At 39.1% G+C, this 19,145-nt stretch overlaps 2 protein-coding genes across 3 annotated transcripts in view; both read right to left on the bottom strand.

Moving 5' to 3' along the window:
• ical1 (islet cell autoantigen 1-like) overlaps positions 1-6,432 on the bottom strand; it is a 26,806-nt gene extending 20,374 nt beyond the window's left edge. For both annotated transcript variants that reach the window (XM_017426843.3, XM_017426842.3), the window contains exons 1-3: positions 6,305-6,432; positions 5,605-5,637; positions 5,338-5,512 (exon numbers count right to left, since the gene is read on the bottom strand). In XM_017426843.3, coding sequence (XP_017282332.1) covers positions 5,338-5,512; positions 5,605-5,612 — 183 coding nt within the window. In that variant the 5' untranslated portion in view covers positions 5,613-5,637; positions 6,305-6,432. The remainder of the gene's footprint in view (positions 1-5,337; positions 5,513-5,604; positions 5,638-6,304) is intronic.
• A 2,615-nt stretch (positions 6,433-9,047) lies between these two features.
• Positions 9,048-17,547, bottom strand: wdr12 (WD repeat domain 12). Its single transcript, XM_017426844.3, has 13 exons — positions 17,388-17,547; positions 16,981-17,075; positions 16,695-16,789; positions 16,382-16,488; positions 14,359-14,474; positions 14,128-14,282; positions 13,991-14,036; positions 12,935-13,020; positions 12,715-12,855; positions 11,885-11,990; positions 11,652-11,784; positions 9,429-9,501; positions 9,048-9,313 (listed from the first exon to the last, which is right to left on the bottom strand). The coding sequence occupies exons 1-13, from the start codon at positions 17,426-17,428 to the stop codon at positions 9,236-9,238; spliced, it is 1,272 nt and encodes a 423-aa protein (XP_017282333.1). The 5' UTR covers positions 17,429-17,547; the 3' UTR covers positions 9,048-9,235.
• Positions 17,548-19,145: the final 1,598 nt, after the last annotated feature.

Consider the following 19,145-nt stretch of genomic DNA (forward strand, 5'->3'; position numbering starts at 1 on the left):
AAAAGTACTTTGGACCACTGAGCAACAGTCCAGTGCTGCTTCTCTGTAGCCCAGGTCAGGCGCTTCTGCCGCTGTTTCTGGTTCAAAAGTGGCTTGACCTGGGGAATGTGGCACCTGTAGCCCATTTCCTGCACACGCCTGTGCACGGTGGCTCTGGATGTTTCTACTCCAGACTCAGTCCACTGCTTCCGCAGGTCCCCCAAGGCCTGGAATTGGCCCTTCTCCACAATCTTCCTCAGGGTCCGGTCACCTCTTCTTGTTGTGCAGCGTTTTCTGCCACACTTTTTCCTTCCCACAGACTTCCCACTGAGGTGCCTTGATACAGCACTCTGGGAACAGCCCATTCGTTCAGAAATATCTTTCTGTGTTTTACCCTCTTGCTTGAGGGTGTCAATGATGGCCTTCTGGACAGCAGTCAGGTCGGCAGTCTTACCCATGATTGCTGTTTTGAGTAATGAACCAGGCTGGGAGTTTTTAAAAGCCTCAGGAATCCTTTGCAGGTGTTTAGAGTTACTTCGTTGATTAAGATGATTAGGTTAATTGCTTGCTCAGAGAACCTTTTCATGATATGCTAATTTTTTGAGATAGGAATTTTGGGTTTTCATGAGCTGTATGCCAAAATCATCAGTATTAAAACAATAAAAGACCTGAAATATTTCAGTTGGTGTGCAATGAATCTAAAATATATGACAGTTTAATTTTTATCATTACATTATGGAAAATAATGAACTTTATCACAATATGCTAATTTTTTGAGAAGGACCTGTATATTCAAAGGCAACAAACGACAACAAAATGTTGGTACATTTACATTTATCCAATGTTCATTAATGTACATTGTCCTTACTCACTATAGGTCTGCAGACCTCAGTTAGCAGGTTAAAGGTCATGACAGGACATTTGGAAAAAGACTGAACAAGTATGGCTTGTTTAGAGGAGTTTCAGCCTCTTCTCTCTAAAAACAACATGGCGGCAAAGTCAAGTTTCGTCTGAATGAACCACAAGACTTCTGGAACAAAATCGAAGAAAACGAGACCAATGTAGAGAAGTTTACCCATAATGCACCACACAGCATATCAGCACAAACACCTCATACCAACTGTGGGCTGATGGTTTGGGCTCCTTGCAGTCATTGAGTCGACCCTAAACTTCTCTGAAGACCAAAGGATTCTGGAGTCTGACAGCTGAAGATTGGACCAAACTGAGTCATGATGCAACAGAACAATGATCCCAAACACAGCAGCTAATCTACAAAAAGTAAAGTTTGCAGGACACAAAAAGGCAAAACAAACAAACAAAAAAGCTTGATGACAGGATCAGGCCATCAGGCTGCTGTGCTGAAGTAAATCAAATCTGTACTCTCTGTTAAGAAAAACTACTTCACTTAAAATATTCTGCTCTGAATTCAAAATAAGATCACGAAACTTTTTATAAGGTTGTATTTCCTGCAGCACTTGGCAGCTACTGTTGAACACTTTCTGTTTCCTTAGGGATGAATCTGAGCACACGGGGGACAGAAGAGACCTGATCTTGTTCCAGAGCGAGCAAAAAGCTCAGTGAAACTTTACTACGTCCAGCAGGAACATTCATACCAAACCATCTAACACACTGTTGACTGTCTGAGCTTCTTTGTCTTCATTCTCAAAATATTCCATTTCACCATAAAGCAGAAATATTATGAGCTTGTGTACAGAATTTCAAAAACAATACTCCAAAACAACCATCACTTCTCACAGCTGATGTTTTAAGAAATTTAAGATTCTCATTTCAATCTGAACTAAGATTCCCTGGATTTTTAGAAGGTGCAGTTTTATAATGTAAGATGGCTTTAGAAAGTTAAAACTGCTTGTTTTTTTGAAGCTGTATCAGACTTATTCAAGGTCAAATATAAAAAAAAATTAAAATAAAATATGAGAACAGAACTGATCCTCCTCCATGTTCCACTGTAGGTACAGGGTTCTTTTCTTTGGATGTTTCATTTTTAGCTCTGTGAACCCAGAGCTGATGGGACTTGTTGTTGTTAAAAAGCTCCAGTTTTGTCTCATCTGTCCAAAGGACATTCTGCCAGAAGCTTTATGGTTTCTCAATGTGCATTTTGGCAAATTTTAGTCTGTCTTTTTATGATATGTTGTCCTCCTAAGTAGTCTTCTATTAAGTCCACTTTGACTCAAACAGTCATTGATGGTGTGATCTGACATTGATGAACTTCACCCTTGGAGATCACCTCTGATGTCTTTAGAAGTTGTTCTGGACTCTTTGGTTACCAATCGTATTATCCGTCTCTTCTATTTATCATCAGTTGTCCTCTTGTGGACACGTCCAGAGAGGTTGTCTCCAGTCCTGTGGACCTTAACCTTCTGAATAATCTGAGCAGCTGTAGTCACAGGAACATCCAGCTGTTTGGAGATGGTCTTATAGTCTTTACCTTTAACATGATGTCCATTATTGTCATTCTAAGCTCCTGAGACAACTCTGTCCTCAGCTTTCTGTGCTCTATGTTCAGTGTGGTACACACCATGATACCAAACAGCCCTGTGACTACCTGTCACCCTTTAAACTGGCAGACTGACTGATTACAGGGCACAGCTTAGTTTGACATGTCCCTGTGGGCAGATTATTATTTTTTTCTTTCTTGGGGTACAGTCCTTCTTGTCAAGGCCAGTTTCATTAGATTGTTTTTTAAAATATTATTTTTATCCAAAATTCAAATTCAATGATTGATATTTATTTATTTATTTTTAGTAATTTTTCCTTTTTATTACTTTTATATATATATATATATATATATATCAGGGGTCGGGAACCTATGGCTCGCGAGCCAGGTGTGGCTCTTTTGATGATTGCATCTGGCTCGCAGATTTCGGCTTTTCAGATAAAGCATAAAATTTTATCACTTGTTTTAATCAATCCATCGATTTTCCACTGCTCATGTCCTGTTCAGGGCTGCAGTTGGCTGCAGGAGCAATTGTCCATTATTTTAATTGGCTGATAATAGCCCACGTTGGCCGTTGTTGGGTAAACAGGTAAACGCCCCCTTTTGAATCAGTCTGAGCGGTCATTAGCTCAAAGCTAACCCTTCGACGAAGATGGCGAAAAGAAAAAAAGATGATGAGTATCGTACATTTCAGGACGAATGGACTGAAGAATTCGCCTTTGTGGAGAGAGCAGGTTCTGCGGTGTGCCTAATTTGCAATGACAAAATTGCATCGATGAAACGGTCGAATGTGAAGCGGCACTTTGACACACGACATGCTACCTTTGCATCAAAATACCCTGCGGGAGACAGCCGAAAGAAAGCGTGCCAAGAGCTACTGAGCAGGGTGCAAGCTACCCAGCAGCATCTCCGCGTATGGACCCGGCAAGGTGACTATAATTCCGCTAGTTTTGCTGGATCTTTAGCAATAGTGAGGAACGGAAAACCATTCACAGATGGCGAGTATGCTAAAACGTTCATGCTGGATGTAGCCAATGAACTTTTTGATGATCTTCCGAACAAAGACAAGATAATCAAACGGATACAAGACATGCCTCTGTCGGCAAGAACTGTTCATGATCGTACCGTCATGATGGCAACCCAAGTGGAGGAAACGCAAGTGAAGGACATAAATGCAGCGCCGTTCTTTTCCCTGGCTTTGGATGAGTCAACAGACGTAAGTCATTTGTCGCAGTTCAGTGTGATTGCAAGATATGCTGCTGGTGACACACTGCGCGAAGAAAGTCTTGCTGTTCTGCCAATAAAAGGGTCCACAAGAGGTGAAGATTTATTCAAGTCTTTCATGGAGTTTGCTCGTGAAAAAAATCTACCAATGGATAAACTTCTCTCAGTGTGTACTGATGGTGCTCCGTGTATGGTGGGAAAAAACAAAGGATTTGTGGCGCTTCTCCGTGAACATGAAAGTAGACCCATCCTAAGTTTCCATTGCATTCTACACCAGGAGGCACTTTGTGCTCAGATGTGTGACGGGCAGCTTGGCGAAGTGATGTCGCTGGTCGTTCGTGTGATCAACTTTATTGTTGCCCGAGCCTTAAATGATCGCCAGTTTAAAACACTGCTGGATGAAGTTGGAAATAACTATCATGGTCTGCTTCTGCACAGCAATGTGCGTTGGTTGTCAAGAGGGAAGGTGCTCAGCCGTTTTGCGGCTTGCCTGAACGAAATCCGGACTTTCCTTGAAATGAAAGGCATTGAGCATCCTGAGCTAGCCGAAACTGAGTGGCTCCTCAAGTTTTACTATCTCGTGGATATGACTGAACATCTGAACCAGCTCAACGTGAAAATGCAAGGCATTGGAAATACAGTGTTATCCCTTCAACACGCCGTGTTTGCTTTTGAAAACAAGCTGGAGCTCTTTATCATGGATCTTGAAACAGGTCGTTTACTACATTTTGAAAAAGTGAGACAATTTAAAGATGCATGCACAGCAAGTGAGCCCACTAAAAACTTTGATCTCAAACAGCTAGCTGGCTTCACATCCAGTCTCCTACAGTCGTTCAAAGCACGCTTTGGAGAATTTCGTGAGCACACTCGTCTTTTTAAGTTCATCACCCATCCAAACGAGTGTTCACTGAACGCAGACGACCTGAGTTACATTCCTGCCGTCTCCGTCAGAGATTTTGAAGCAGAAGTGGCTGACCTGAAGGCCTCAGACATGTGGGTGAATAAGTTCAAGTCACTGAATGAAGATTTGGAAAGAATCGCACGACAGAAAGCGGAGTTGGCGAGCAAGCACATGTGGACAGAAATGAAAAAACTTCAACCCGAAGACCAGCTGATTATCCAAACTTGGAACGCGCTTCCTGTCACATACGACACACTGAAGCGTGTGAGTATTGCTGTATTGACCATGTTTGGATCCACGTATTCATGTGAGCAGTCATTTTCACATCTTAAAAACATCAAGTCCAACCTACGATCACGTTTAACGGATGAAAGCCTCAATGCCTGCATGAAGCTTAACCTCACCAAGTACCAACCAGACTACAAAGCCATCAGCAAATCCATGCAGCACCAGAAGTCGCATTAATGGTGAGTATTATAACAACATTATTTAAAAGAATAAATTCAGAGGCTTATTATTCTCACATTTAGTTGAATTCGGTCTTAAAATATATATGGCTCTCACTGAAATAAATTTCCAAATAATTTGCTTTCATGGCTCTCTGAGTCAAAAAGGTTCCCGACCCCTGATATATATATTAGGAATCATTTCAAAAGTATCTGAGTGGGGAGACACTATGAGAGGAGAAACCAAACACCAACAGGGGAGGGACATAATGTTTACTAAATAACTGATGAGTGAATGAAAAAGGCTTAGCATCTGAAACATGTTCCCTAACCTCGAGCTTTGCGTCCAGGTCAGCATCTGAAGCCACCACGTACTCGTCCTCCTTCTTGCCCGTGGCTTTGATGAGGAACTGCTTGGTCTTCCAGAACTTCTTCTGCATGCGGGCCATCACCGAGCTGTCCTCTCCAAGCAAGGCCCGGCCGCCGCTCAGCATGTCTCCTGCAAACCTGGAGCCGAGCGCAACCGCTCTGTGAAATGTGTCTACAGCGCTCTGCTCACATCAACCTAAAGCTGTGGGTTGGATTCATCAGCTACTCACCCGTCCATCACTGGATATCAGCTGCTTTCTCTTCTAAAATCAAAAACATACATGAAGAGGATGGAGTTACACAGAAAGTGTGAAGTATTATAATTATCTTACCTTATTTCAGCATGTATTTTTAAGGTTTTTAAAGGATACTCTCACAGAAGGACAAGCCCAAACATTTCTGACTGTCTGAAGACAAACTTTGACATTTAAACAACCAAGAGATGACTGAAGTCCTGGCTTTGCACCAAACACAGCCTGACATCTGAGCTGACAGCTGCTGAGTTATAATCAAGTTATTATATGTCCTCTTTGTGGCTGAGCACAACTCACCGGTGCTACAGGCTAAAAAGGGCTGATTATATCTGGTTCTTGCAGCAGTCACCTGCGACCGGAGCGACTCTCCGAGCCGAGCCAGCTGGTGTCAAGCAGGTGTTCAGTTTCACCAGGAACTGCTACCAGCACCGTACCACTCGGATATTTATTAGTGCGAAGCATAAAGTTACGACAGAGGAGACAAATCAGTCGCGGTAGTCGATAAAATAAACAATTAAGGAGCTCCTGTGCTAGCAGCAAAGCTAGTAGTAGCAAGTGTCACTGCGTCTTACGAACCTTAACCCAGCGAATGAGCCGTAAATAAATACATATATTTACTTTTTTCCTTTTCTTTGCTCTTCTACAAAAATATGAAATTAAGTGGATAGCCTGCTACCTTGTTTTTGGTGTTGTCCAGCAGCGAGAGCATCTATGCAGCGCAGTCCGGCGGCTAACCTCCCCTCCCGATAGCCATCATCCTCTGAGTCAGACAAACAGGATATGCAGAGTGACTGCGGCTGCGCAGTCCGGGCGCGAGGGGTCGCTGTCTGTCAGCTCACGACAAAGATCGTCTATTAGAGACGACCTCTCAGAGGCGAGGGATTTCTCCCGCTCTGTCTTAAGGTCTAAAAGTGCCGCAAAAAATAAAAATAAATTAAAACAAATGTATTCTTCTGATTCAAAGAGGAAATTAATAAACAGATATATTATAAAAGCAATAAAATATTTAAATGTGATATTATCCGAAACATAAATTTTATGTAAAAAAGGTTTTATATTTTACCAGATATTTATTAATTTATGGTTTCTTTGCGGGAGAGCATCGGAACATGACCTAAACTGTCACTGAGGCTCAATGACATAAAAAGACTGAGTCTCTGCCTCCTGTTCTTGTTCAAAACTGAAGCCATGAGGTCATGTTTACAGAAGCTGCCATGTAGTATTTTTGGAACCAGGACCTGCTCAGTAGATGTGGAGTTTAAGCCCCGCCTACTTACCTCACACACAAATATGGTGTCACGTGACCTTTCTTTTAAACACGCTCTGACAGACTTACTTACAGCTAAACCTTTTAGAAAAATCAGCATTTGAACATAAACCAGTAAAGTACAAATTACATCAAGGGTCAATACCTGAAAAAATCAATCTGAGGTGTTTTATGTTTTCCCTTGGCAGATATTCCATTCATTTTAACGGAGAGGCGGGACTTAAAACGTCTACTGGGACCACAATGAGGACTCAGGTCTAGTTTGGGCTTCAACTTCAGGGTTCTCATGTCTCACTTCCTTTAACGTATACGTTAACATCTGACAGCAAGTCTACAGTCAACAGTGAGGAGTCAACTAAAGCACTTTGATTTATTTAGTTACGAAATGGATATCAAGGTTTCTACTTTGGTATTCTTAATTCCAAGCTTAATTAACACACACTATTTAATCATGTTTATTAGAATATGACACTTTTGGCCCTTTGTAAAAAAAAAAAAAAAAAAACTCCAGTCTTAGTGCGTTTCCACATTTTCACAATAAAAAAAATTGCTCAACACTGACTTTTAAAAAAATATTTATGACCTTATGGTGTATTAGTCCTCAGGTCCTTTTGTGAGTGTTGAGTGAAAAAAATTTTTGTCAGTTTGCTGCACAATTTTTTTACTGACTTCAAACCCACACTAAAGAAAGCTGTTCCTTTTGGAGGAGTGGCAGCTCTCGGTTTTATCGTTTAGTCAAACCAGAACAGGAAATGGGAGGGAAAATTCTTTTTCCACAAGACAAAAAAACACGAGGAAGTTCACAAGATGACAAAACAGCAAAAAGGAGTTGCATCATTTTGTAAAACCAGTTTGATTTTATCTTTATCGAATTCCCTTTTGTCTATATTTAGCTCCCTTTGTCTTTGGATAGCTATGTGTGAAGACATTTCTGTAGCAGTAAATAATAAATTACGACTGGAAAGGTGAAAAAAATGTGCCAAACAGCAGCCTCAGCTGTCACAAGACAGGCTGTAATCCAAGTTTTTGAACCTAACCACAGTAAAAATGAAGACGAACCTGAGCAGAACACATTTTTTCCTATCTTTATGTCTCATTTTAGTGAACATTTATCTCATTTTATGCTGTGGTCAGTTTAATTCAAGCTAATAATTACCCAAGCTTCTGCCACCGCCTTATTTAAAGGCACAGCATTCGGCTGCTTTTTGTGCCAGTGTTAAAGCAACTGGTTGACTCTAAAAGTTAAAGCTTAAAGTTTTAATCAAAGACTTTATGCAACCAGTTCGTGCTCAAAGCACATGTCGAAGATGACTCGGGGCTACTACCACACCAAATTTTAGGTCATTATCTGTAAAACTGACAGACTTGCAGCCATTTTTGTTTTCTTAGGTTAATTCTCTGTGGCGGCCATTTTGAAATGTGTTGACTCTAAAAGCCAAGCAGTTGTAGATGTACCAAATGTTACAAGACTTTTGTAATCAATACTTTATTTTTGATAATATTGACAAGATAGCAGGCTGAAATGCTCTGCTTTACAGAGGCTGCAGGCAATCAGTCATTCCTCTCTTCAAACCTTGTTTGGAGACAATTTTAAACGTCTGGATTTATGACAAGACAATTACTTTATTAGGACAGTTCTTGTGTAATGTGGCGTACATCATTATCTGTCTTCCTTGTTAAAAAGGCTTCTGGAGACCTTTTCTGGTGAGGTTTTGGCGTACAGTTAATGCTCAGCTGAAGGATATCTCAAGTCTTTGCTTTATATTTCCTAACAACATGGTTTTCAAATATTTTTTTGTCTTCCATAAATAATATTTTGGCCTAATAAGTCTTTAGTCCTCTGCTTATCCACTTTTCTAATTTCTTAAGACACTGCATATTATTCTGAGATAGGTTTCAGCTAACATCTCTTTGGAAATCCCCTTGTGAGTTACTCAGCTTCTATTAAACTCATTTTTAGCTCAATATCTGTAGAACTAACAGAGTTATCACAATTTTTGCATTTGCTAAGTCTGATTAGCCTTGGTGGCCATCTTGAATTGGGTTAACTCCAAAGGTTAATCACCAGTAGAGGTACATCCTTGCAGTGGTGGGCAATGATTAAGAGTTTTGCTTTTTACATTGAGAACTTTTAAATGAAGCTGAAGAGGCATTTTGGGAGACAAAATTAATTTATATGATTGGGACACAGGGAAACAAAGACAAGCCATAAGAAAATGTGTGTAAAAACAACCAAGATACAGGATGAACAAAGCAAAAATATTTTTTTCGGCCAGCAGTCAGTCTGTTGTGATCGATGTGTTTGCTCCTGCGGTGATGGAGGTGTTGGAGCTCTGCAGACTACGCCCCTGCATCTGTCTGACAGGATGAGTACCTGTAGGTGTACAGCCTGTTATCTGCACCGCCACTTAGGATTAGCTGGAAAACACAAACACACAACAGGTTAGGCTCTAAAATTATGTCTCAGCTTAAATTAGGTCTGGAAGCTGTGTGTGAGGCTGAAATCTGAAGATAAAAAGGTATTTTATCTTACTTCATTTTCTGTCCAGTCCACACAAAACACTTTGTCCTCGTGGGCTGCCAGGTCATACAGAGGAGCCTTACAGCTTAAGGATAAGGATAGAGTTAGTCACTTATGCCTTTGCTTGTTTGTCTGTTAGCAAAATATCTCATGAACCAACATATTTGAATGAAACCGTCAGAAAGTATTCAAGGAATGTCTACAATTGGAGTGGGAGCCTCACGATTCAATAACAATTGTAAAACGAGTGTTGATGCACTTTGATTGTTTGTGACTGTCAGGTTTGTAATAGATTTGAAGGTTTTCATGCCTAATAAAATAAAAACATATTCCAAAATCACAGGCTAACGACCAGCAATTAGCATAGATGCTAACATAACATTGGAAACGCCATAAAAAAATAACACGATTAGCATGTGTATCAGTGAAAACTTTGAAAATGGATTCTCACACTCCAATTTCTGGAATGAATAAATGAACAATAACCGACACCCCTTATCTACAACTGATTAATTTTAGGTGTCAACCCAATTCAAGATTCAAGACCCAGTTAACATACACAAAAATGGCTACAATTCCATTGATTCTACAGATATTGAGCTAAAGTTTGATGTGGTAGTAGCTGAGAGTCATGCTCTAACAGACCACAAATAAAATCATTTCCCAGGTTTGACTGAAACACCTACGACTCCGTTCCTTCTCATCATAAGATGATCTTAGAGATATGCACTCTTTCAAGGAATGCTAAGCTTTTAATTAAAAAGCAGCATTTAGTCCACAATTAATGAAAATTATGACATAATAATAAATAAATCTATTTACAACATGTTCCAATACAGTTTGTATAGACAGAGTAAGTGGTCTCTAACTTTATCGTGACAAAGGCAGGAAGCTGGTTCCACACAGAACCAGAAGTCTGTTTACTTTCTGATGGGTGGACTGAACAGGATGTCCTGCTCTGCACCGTCTGCCCCTCATTTATACTGGAATACCAGAAATACGTCCAATAGTTTCTGAAAAATTAAACCCAGGTCCAAGTCGTCTGCAGTGCAGAAATGTTAAAGCCATTTTTTGTTGTTGTTTAAAAGGAGATCTGTTTGTAAGAATAAAAGGAGAAACATCAATTAATTTACAACAAGGATTTTTCAGCTATTTTTGAGGAGGATTTATTTAAAATTCAATCCAGAACTTTATCTTTGACTTTCACTAATAAACTGTACATGACCAATGTATGAGAGTTTTGATAATGAAGGTAATAAATTACAAAATCAGCCGTTTGCTGAGAGGATTATGGCCTGACGGGAGAGTGACGTGAAAGTCATCCTGCAGCCGATTTATTGGCTCACATGGTAGGACTATTATATTTTATTTCCTACTTTCTAACAGCAGGGGCCTCTTTAGATTAGTTTTGGCTTGTGATCAGACATCAGCCCTGCTTAATGCTCAGTACACAGAGCATGATGCTACCACCACCATGCGTCACTGTGGAGATGGTGTTGGCAGTTCCTTTGGGCTCATGGTCAGCTATAAGTCCTTTTCTGTCTTTTCTACATTATGTCCAATCAGTTGTACATTACAATAATAAATGGCAAGCCATGTGGAAATTTATTGTAAATTATATAATTTAACACTAGCACTTTATCAAAATTATTATCTATGTTTATTTTTCCATCTTTAATGACACTGAAAGGCAGATGGGTATAAAATCAAAGGGACACTTTTATCACCTGTTTTTTTAGTTTATCTTTAACATTTCTTTGAGATTCTGTTAACTCAGGTTTACAGAGTCAACGTAGCCAGTTTGCTTCATAAGTACCAAAGAAAATAAGTTATGCAGTACTTAGTACAATTTGAAAATCTGCTGCCATATTTTGATTTAAATTATTAAAATCTACTGATAAGTGGATAATAAGTACCAAGCGCCACCTGCTGGCAGAAGTAATTTAAATAAAAAATAAAAAAAAACAATTAGCACAATTTAATTAGCCGCTGATTTTCAAAAAGTTGTCACTGGCCAGTTTCTGATGTTGGTGTTTCTCCACTTTCTGTTGTATTGAAGAAGAAACTCAACAATACAATAAACAACAGTTACCATGGCAACAATCTGGGCTATCAGTCCTCAATATCTTATAGACATTGTAACTTTGACAGGACTCAGTTTCAAGATATTTTTGATTTGTGATTGCAACTCGAGTTTCACCAAGAATATAAAGAGTACACAGCATGTTTACAGACCTTCTGGTGTCCCAGAGTTTGACCAGGTTGTCCAGAGAACCAGAGACGAGCTGGTGCTCGTTTGACGGAGACCACTTGACAGCGGTGACCCAACCAGTGTGCGAGGTCAGAGACAGCAGCACCAGAGCTCCGTCTGACCAGAACACATGGCAAATAAAGGGATAAAAAAAAATTGTTATAGGAAGAAAATCTATCAAGACAAAATGTGGGGTGCACTTTGAGCGCAGTGGTACCTTTGGTGCGAGGGTCCCAGAGTCTTATGTGTCTGTCTGTGCTGCCTGAGGCCAGCCATCGACACAAAGGAGAGTAGGAGACGCAGTTAAACACTTTACTGCCCGTCTGTGGAAAGACAAAAACTGTTCTGTGAAACACCGCGCAGACAAATAAAATGTAAGTCACTGTAGTCTAGTAAAACCTCATGTGAGATTCGGCATGGGTCAATATGAGAGTCTGCAGTGTGATAACCTTGAGCAAAAGTAACTTTTATACATTTAAAATCATTTAAGTTTATTAGCAAATAAATAGCTATTAAAATATATTAAAATCCTTCAAAAACATTCTCTTAAAATCTATTCAGCATACTTCTGCTATTGCATTTTCTACTAATGCTAATTTTAGTTAAAAGCCATTATTCGGCTAAATTTAGCTACCTCTTTGCTACTTTTAACCTATAACTAGTCTTTTGTTACTTTCAGCATTTAGCTGAAAGTAACAAAACACCAAATGTTAGCTAAAACAGTTTCAGTAAACCATTTACTACTTTTAGCTTTAACAAGCTTTTGGCTCTTTTAGTTAGTAATGTGCTATTTTTAGGTTTTGACACAATTTTTCTTACTTTGAGCCAGTATTTTGGTACAATAAATTTTTAGCTATCTTTTTGCTACTTTTTTGTTGTAGCTAGCACTTCACTACTTTGAGTTAATGTTCTGCTACTTTCAAGTACAATAACCAGTAGATACACACACACACACTAATGACAAACTGATAGGACTAAAAAAAACTTGCTCGCTTTAGTGTTTCATAAAAACTCCTCCCTGAAATCCCACAGCTTTGTTTTTCTCACCAGTGTGGTCTTCATTGCTCCGGTCTCAACATCCCACACTCGAATAGTGTGATCCCAGGATGCACTGCAAACCTCCTCGCTGTTGCACCACAGGACTGAAGACACGGCTTCGTTGTGTCCAGATAATGTCATCAAAGGAGTCTGTGTGAGCCAGAGAAAATGTGAACTTCGCTTTGTTCAAAGCTGGAGCGATGTTTTCTCGATGAATCTCTGTACTCACCCTGGTCAGGCCGAGCTGCTGAGTCTTCTGCTTCTTCCTCGGTCTGTCAGCAGGCTCCTCCACCTCGTCCGCCTCGTCTGTGGGCACTGTAAGCACAAAAAACATTGTGATCAACTTTAACTGTTTATTAAGAAATGCTGTAATTAAATGTTCTGGTCTCTGAGCTCAACATTTGCACCTGTAGATCAATCAAAGCATTTTTGATTCATGTGTACTGGAGTCACTAGTTACACAGTAAGGCTGCCCTAAAGAGTTCATGCCAGGTATTTAAAATCATTTTAATGTCTGGAGTTTCAGCATTTCATTCAGGAAATGAGTTAATTAAAACAACTCTTATCACCAATATTCTTTACTTATTTTAGTGACCTTAGTGAGTTTTTCTTTCTTTCACGAAAGGATACAAAAACAAATTTATCTGCGTCTTTGTTATTAAATCCAGTTATAAATAATCTGGGACCTGCATCACATTTGAAGGCAGCTCATCAACACACAGTTCAAGTAGAAAGATGCATTTTACATAACATCAATAATAGCAGCTTTGTACAATTTGGTCTGCTTAATTTAACACCATGTGCCACCTGTAGTTACAGCTGGGTATTACGTTCTGCTTAAACTTTTGCACAGATGACAACAAGATGAACAGAAGGCTAAGTTGGGGCTTTTAGCTGAATCTGGAAGATTTATCAGGAATATTTCTTTATGATTGTTATGAACTGTGCTCTTTGTTGAAGTGTTATTTACTGCATACTGATTTAATGATTAAATACTGGTAGTTTATTTGTCAGATTTAAACACAAACAATGTTCATTCAGGGATGTTTCCATTTAATCAAATTCAATAAACAGGCTAATAAAGTCAAAGTCTCTCAAATCTTCAGTAAAAATCTTCCTTTTTGACCAGAACATTTTAACTACCTTACATGATTTTCAGCACAAGTGGTAACTTAAAAAAAAACATTTAGAAACTTATATAGACTTAATGATTTGACAGCGCTGGTATTAGGTGTATGAACTTTAGTGTCTTTCTCCAGCTTTATTTCAGTCATTTTAGATTTACCTGCTGACCAGATCTTCAACATTTTGTCCCAGGAGCCACTGCAGAACTGAAGAGGACAAACACAAACATCCTGAGACACAAATTCATGTTCTTTCTGTCATTCTGTCAAAGTTTTTTTCTCTGCCCTACGTTTTTACCTTTGAGCCTGTGGGATCTGTGGAAATGGTGTCGACACTTCCCGTGTGTCCTCGACAACAGTGCCTGGCTTTCACTTTGTTCCTCTCAGAGTTCCACTCCCACAGAAGGACAGTCTGGTCCAGAGACGCCGTCAGGAGCAGAGACGTCAGGCCGTCTACACAGACAACGCATCCGGAGTTTAATGCTGATGATTAACAAAGAGGGGATGTCTAGAGTTTTAGCCTGCTCACCTCTTTTGACCCAGGCAACATCTTTGACAACATCTGAGTGTCCGGCCATCGTCATCACAGGTTTTCCCTCCACAGACCAAATCTTGGCTGTCTTATCGTAACAACCTGTTAGAATCCTGACAAATTAAAACAATACCTTGGAGTAAAATGCAGCACTAAATGAAAAGCATCACTCATGTATAATTCCCTGATTTATTCAGGATTTTGTTTTCTTCAAGCAGAAAAAAAAAACCAAACAAACCTTCCTTCTGACTCCTATTTTTGACAAATACAAACAAATTTTTCTTTCAAATAAAAACCAAAAACAGGATTATTCAGATTGTAATACTAGCTTTGTTTTACAGTTTCAAAATGTTTATCTTTATGTGTTCAGACGGTCTGTGTCAAATAAAGGGAAGGTTGACAAATTAACAAAGGTTAAGGTAGATTCTTTAAATGTGCAAAAACAAATGAACCACTAACTATCTTGGATGACTGAGACTGAGAACCAGCGATCAGGTCTGTCAGGATTTTAAAAGATTTTCTGTCAAAATAACAGTTTAATGTGAAATGCTATGTGATATAAAGATTTAAAACATAACATTAGCTTGAACTGCTAAACCTTTTTAAGGCTGGAGCTGTTTTAAGACAGAAACAATCAGCCTGGGTCCGTTCGGACTATTAGCTCACAAACACATCCAAGTGGACCAGGTTTAAGAAACAGTCATGTTAACGCTGTTTCATAAACCTTTAGATTTCTGTACATTTTGTATTTGGCAGAAATATAAGGCTACACCAGAAGTGCTACAACTAGCTTCTGTTGCCATTATTTATGCCTGCAAATAACCACAGAGTATGTAAATAACCAGTGGCGGATGGTGGTGATATTTGTAGGGTGAGCTAACAGATATAATAAAACGCTGCAGTTTGGATTTCAACAACAGAAGCATCCAATTTGAAATAAAGAAAACCTACTATAAATTGACATTATGTTCTCTTTCATCACAAAGACAACCTTAAAACAATCCACCACCAAAAACCAGTCTTACATAGAGCCTTGTCTGATATATTCACTCCCTTCATTAAGAGCTTCAGCTATAATCATTTCAGATGATTTTTCCCAGTCAAACAGCTTTGCATAACACTGCACCACACTCCTTACTAATCACACTGATAAGGTAAAATCCAACAAGACATGCAATATTGGAAAGTGCTTCTTTTTTTTAAAGGAATCCTACCTTATTTAAAGAGAAGCTCACTCCGACAACTTTTCTGGGATGTAAAAATGGTTAATAACCACCTCGTTAAAGATCTGTTAGCTACACTCGCTGAATATCCTTGGGTCTATCTGCTCCCAACCTCTTCACTTCCGGTTTGTCCCCCAAAGACAATAAGCAAAACGAGTGAGAAATTAAATAATTCAACTCGTTTATGTTTATCTCACTCGCCATCGCACTTATCTCAGTCCACGATAAACCATGCCCACATACACTCGCGCTCGAGACACATTATTGTACGTCCACTCTCATTGGCAAAAGCCTGAGGCCTTGGGCTGAACTAAATTATCCCAAATGAGCAGCAAACCGAGTGGGCGGGACAAGACGGCTGTCAATCATTGTGTACCACGCAAGACAAGGGGCTGAACGGGGCTGTAAAAAGTTAGCACTTTGGAAAGACATGGGGATTTTCTCGGGACTGTTTGGCACGAGTTTTGTTGTAAATTTCACAAAATGTCATACAATATTTTAAATTTGTGTTAATTAGGTATTTTAACATTTATATTGTAAACACCAGGGAGGGCTTAGCCCTACTAGCCTACTGATACCAGTTCTGAAAAAAAGTACTCTAAATGTTAAATCCTTACATTTTAAGGTAATTTTTATGTGATTTAGAATACCAATTGAAAATAAAGACTGATTTATTTACTGATTTTATTTAATTTTTTTAAATATGTTAAATGTAATGCAAGTATGTCATAAACCAACCCAGAAAGTCTGGGAAAAGTGACTTGATTCTCCATCTTGGTGCTTTCTCGTGATCTTACCACTCAGCGTCTGCATGAACAGAGCTGATCCAGTCATCGTGCGTGATACACTCCTGTGGCTCAGGGGCCGTAATCCGCTCCACATACTCGATCTCCACCACGTCTTCCTGAGGAGAGACAAGAAGACCCAGGTTGTTGGTTTTTAACAATTCATTACAAAAGCAGAACATCCCAGGGATGAGACAGATCCAAGCTGTTTGACCTCAGACTGTCACAGCACTCGTTTGAACAAAGCTTATCAGGAAGACATAATATTATGTGGCAGGTATATCACAGGAAACATCATCAGTGTTAGCACAGCGGCAGGTCGTACCACTGATATTCCCTCAGCCTCAATGTGACAGGACAGAGACGTTCGCAGGAACTGACCCTTGACCAAGAAGTCAAACTCCACCTTGGTGTGAGACGCTGTGAAAACAAAACATCCAGTGTTAAAATATTCACAGGTACTGCATTTATATATGATCTAAAACTGTATTTAACATTCTATTACTGGGTATAAAGGCTTAACTTTTAAACAAAGAGGATATGGATTGTTTTTTCTGGTTATATTATTCCCATGTTCGTGTTTAGAATTAGTAATTAAATGTGCTGTTCACCATGTTTTGCTTCGAGCAGCTTGTTGATGATATTACTGAGGTCCTGCACTTCTGAGGCAGCTGGGATGGAGAATGGAACGTCGTCTACTTCATACCTACGAACACATAAAAGACAAAATAAAAATACCAACTGTGTTTATCACGTTCATTTGAGTCTAAATGTTATCAGTAAGTCCTGACGAACTTCTTGCATCGTTAGCTTAAAGTAGCAAAACATGCCAAAAACGTGAAACTGCTGCTCACGCGGGCAGAATGTTAGGTTACAGCGCATGCGCATAATCAGGCATTAGCTCTGGTTCAAAATGAACCTAAAGCCTAAAGCACATATTTAACACAGCTTAGCGTAAACAGCTAATTATTTAGCTAACTTGACGACTGGTACCGTCACTTCCTGCTTTCTGGCTCACCTTTTGTCCTCTGTGAAAAACCTCGCCTGTAGCTGTGACATTTTCCTTATCTGCGAGTTTTGGATGCGATTAGAAGTTTAAGAAATTAGCTGAAATCTGAACAGCGACACAAATTCCCGTGTAGTCCTGCCATGTGGTGTGAAGGAAGACTGTACAAGTCAAACCCCGAGATAATCAACACTGAGGCTCGGTTCTCCATTAGTAATGTCTGATCGTTTATTGTACATTTGACTGGGGGATTAAGGATGCATCCAAAAATAAATGTTTAGATTTTTACAATAAAATGAAAAGTACTTGTGGACGGACGGACGGACGGACGGACAGATAGATAGATAGATAGATAGATAGATAGATAGATAGATAGATAGATAGATAGATAGATAGATAGATAGATAGATAGATAGATAGATAGATAGATAGATAGATAGATAGATAGATAGATAGATAGATAGATAGATAGATAGATAGATAGATAGATAGATAGATAGGAAAATGTTAAGTTGAATTTCATGTAAATAGACAAAAAAGCTTTTTAATTTTGTGAACATTTTTATTCTTTGTTTACATGAATGTAACACTGCTGACCCTGTAGAATCCAAGCAAAACACAAATAAATATTCAAGGTCCACAAGTCAAAAAAGACTGCTTGAAACTATTTTAAATACATGTAAGACAGCACAACCTGTAACTGGACAAACAGTATTTAGGTTACATAATTATTATCAAACAAATCTAGGCAATTACAAATGCATGTATACATATGAATATTATGTTTTGAAGATTTATGCTGTTTATGCAACATATGTTTTTTCAGCAACTAAATTATCAAAAAAGGTAAAAATTTGTGTTTGATTAACTATATACTTGTAACAGTGCTTCTTGATAATAAATCTCATACCGTTAGAAAGCCTGTTTGAATATGTGGGTTGTATCCATAAAAATCTTGCCAAATCTTTGCCAAACAGCTTAGGAGAAACACTACTACTAGATTTCCACTTATCTGCTAAAACACATACTGTTAAGTAGATCTGAAAGCAGTGAGCAGTAGCCGCATCTGCCCAAAGGACTATTATAAACTACATACCAGAGTAGTTCTTTATGGAAGAAATATCAGGATAAGAGTCATTTCTTAAAGACAAAAGAAAGCAACCATGTGGAGGAAAGTGATGGCCTAAAACAGAGCTTTTAAGCCATCAAGGACACCATGTCTGGTTCTAACCTACTACCTCTCATTATGCTGAGAACACCACCCCTACAGTAAATCATGGTGGTAGCAGCATCATGCTGTGGGGATGTTTTTCACCAGCAGGGATCAGGAAACTGGTCAAAGGAGAGATGAATGGAACCAAATGCTTCATCCATCCTGGGACAAGGAAACTTGTTGGACTATTCAAGAGTCTCTGATTTGATCCAAAGATTGTTGGAAACAATCAGCATCGACCGAACACAAAGGAGCCGGAGGACAGACCAAAATCCTGAAGACAGGTGAAAACATTTGCACCTATAAGATGGCTCTACTTGATTTTTGTTGTTCTTGTTGTTTCACAGGAAAACATTTTGCATGTTTAAACAGACAGTTGTGTAAACTAAAAGATAATCTCCCCAAAATTTATTTCAATTACTATGTTGTAAGGCAACTCACACAGAGAATGCTTCTCAATTCACTGCATCAGTACTGATGCAGTGTCATATTAATTTGACCAGATATCCCACATAACCTTTAATACATGTTCAAGTTCACTGACAAATTGTATCTGC

This window comes from Kryptolebias marmoratus, linkage group LG23 (assembly GCF_001649575.2).
Source record: "Kryptolebias marmoratus isolate JLee-2015 linkage group LG23, ASM164957v2, whole genome shotgun sequence".
Taxonomy (NCBI): Eukaryota; Metazoa; Chordata; class Actinopteri; order Cyprinodontiformes; family Rivulidae; genus Kryptolebias; species Kryptolebias marmoratus.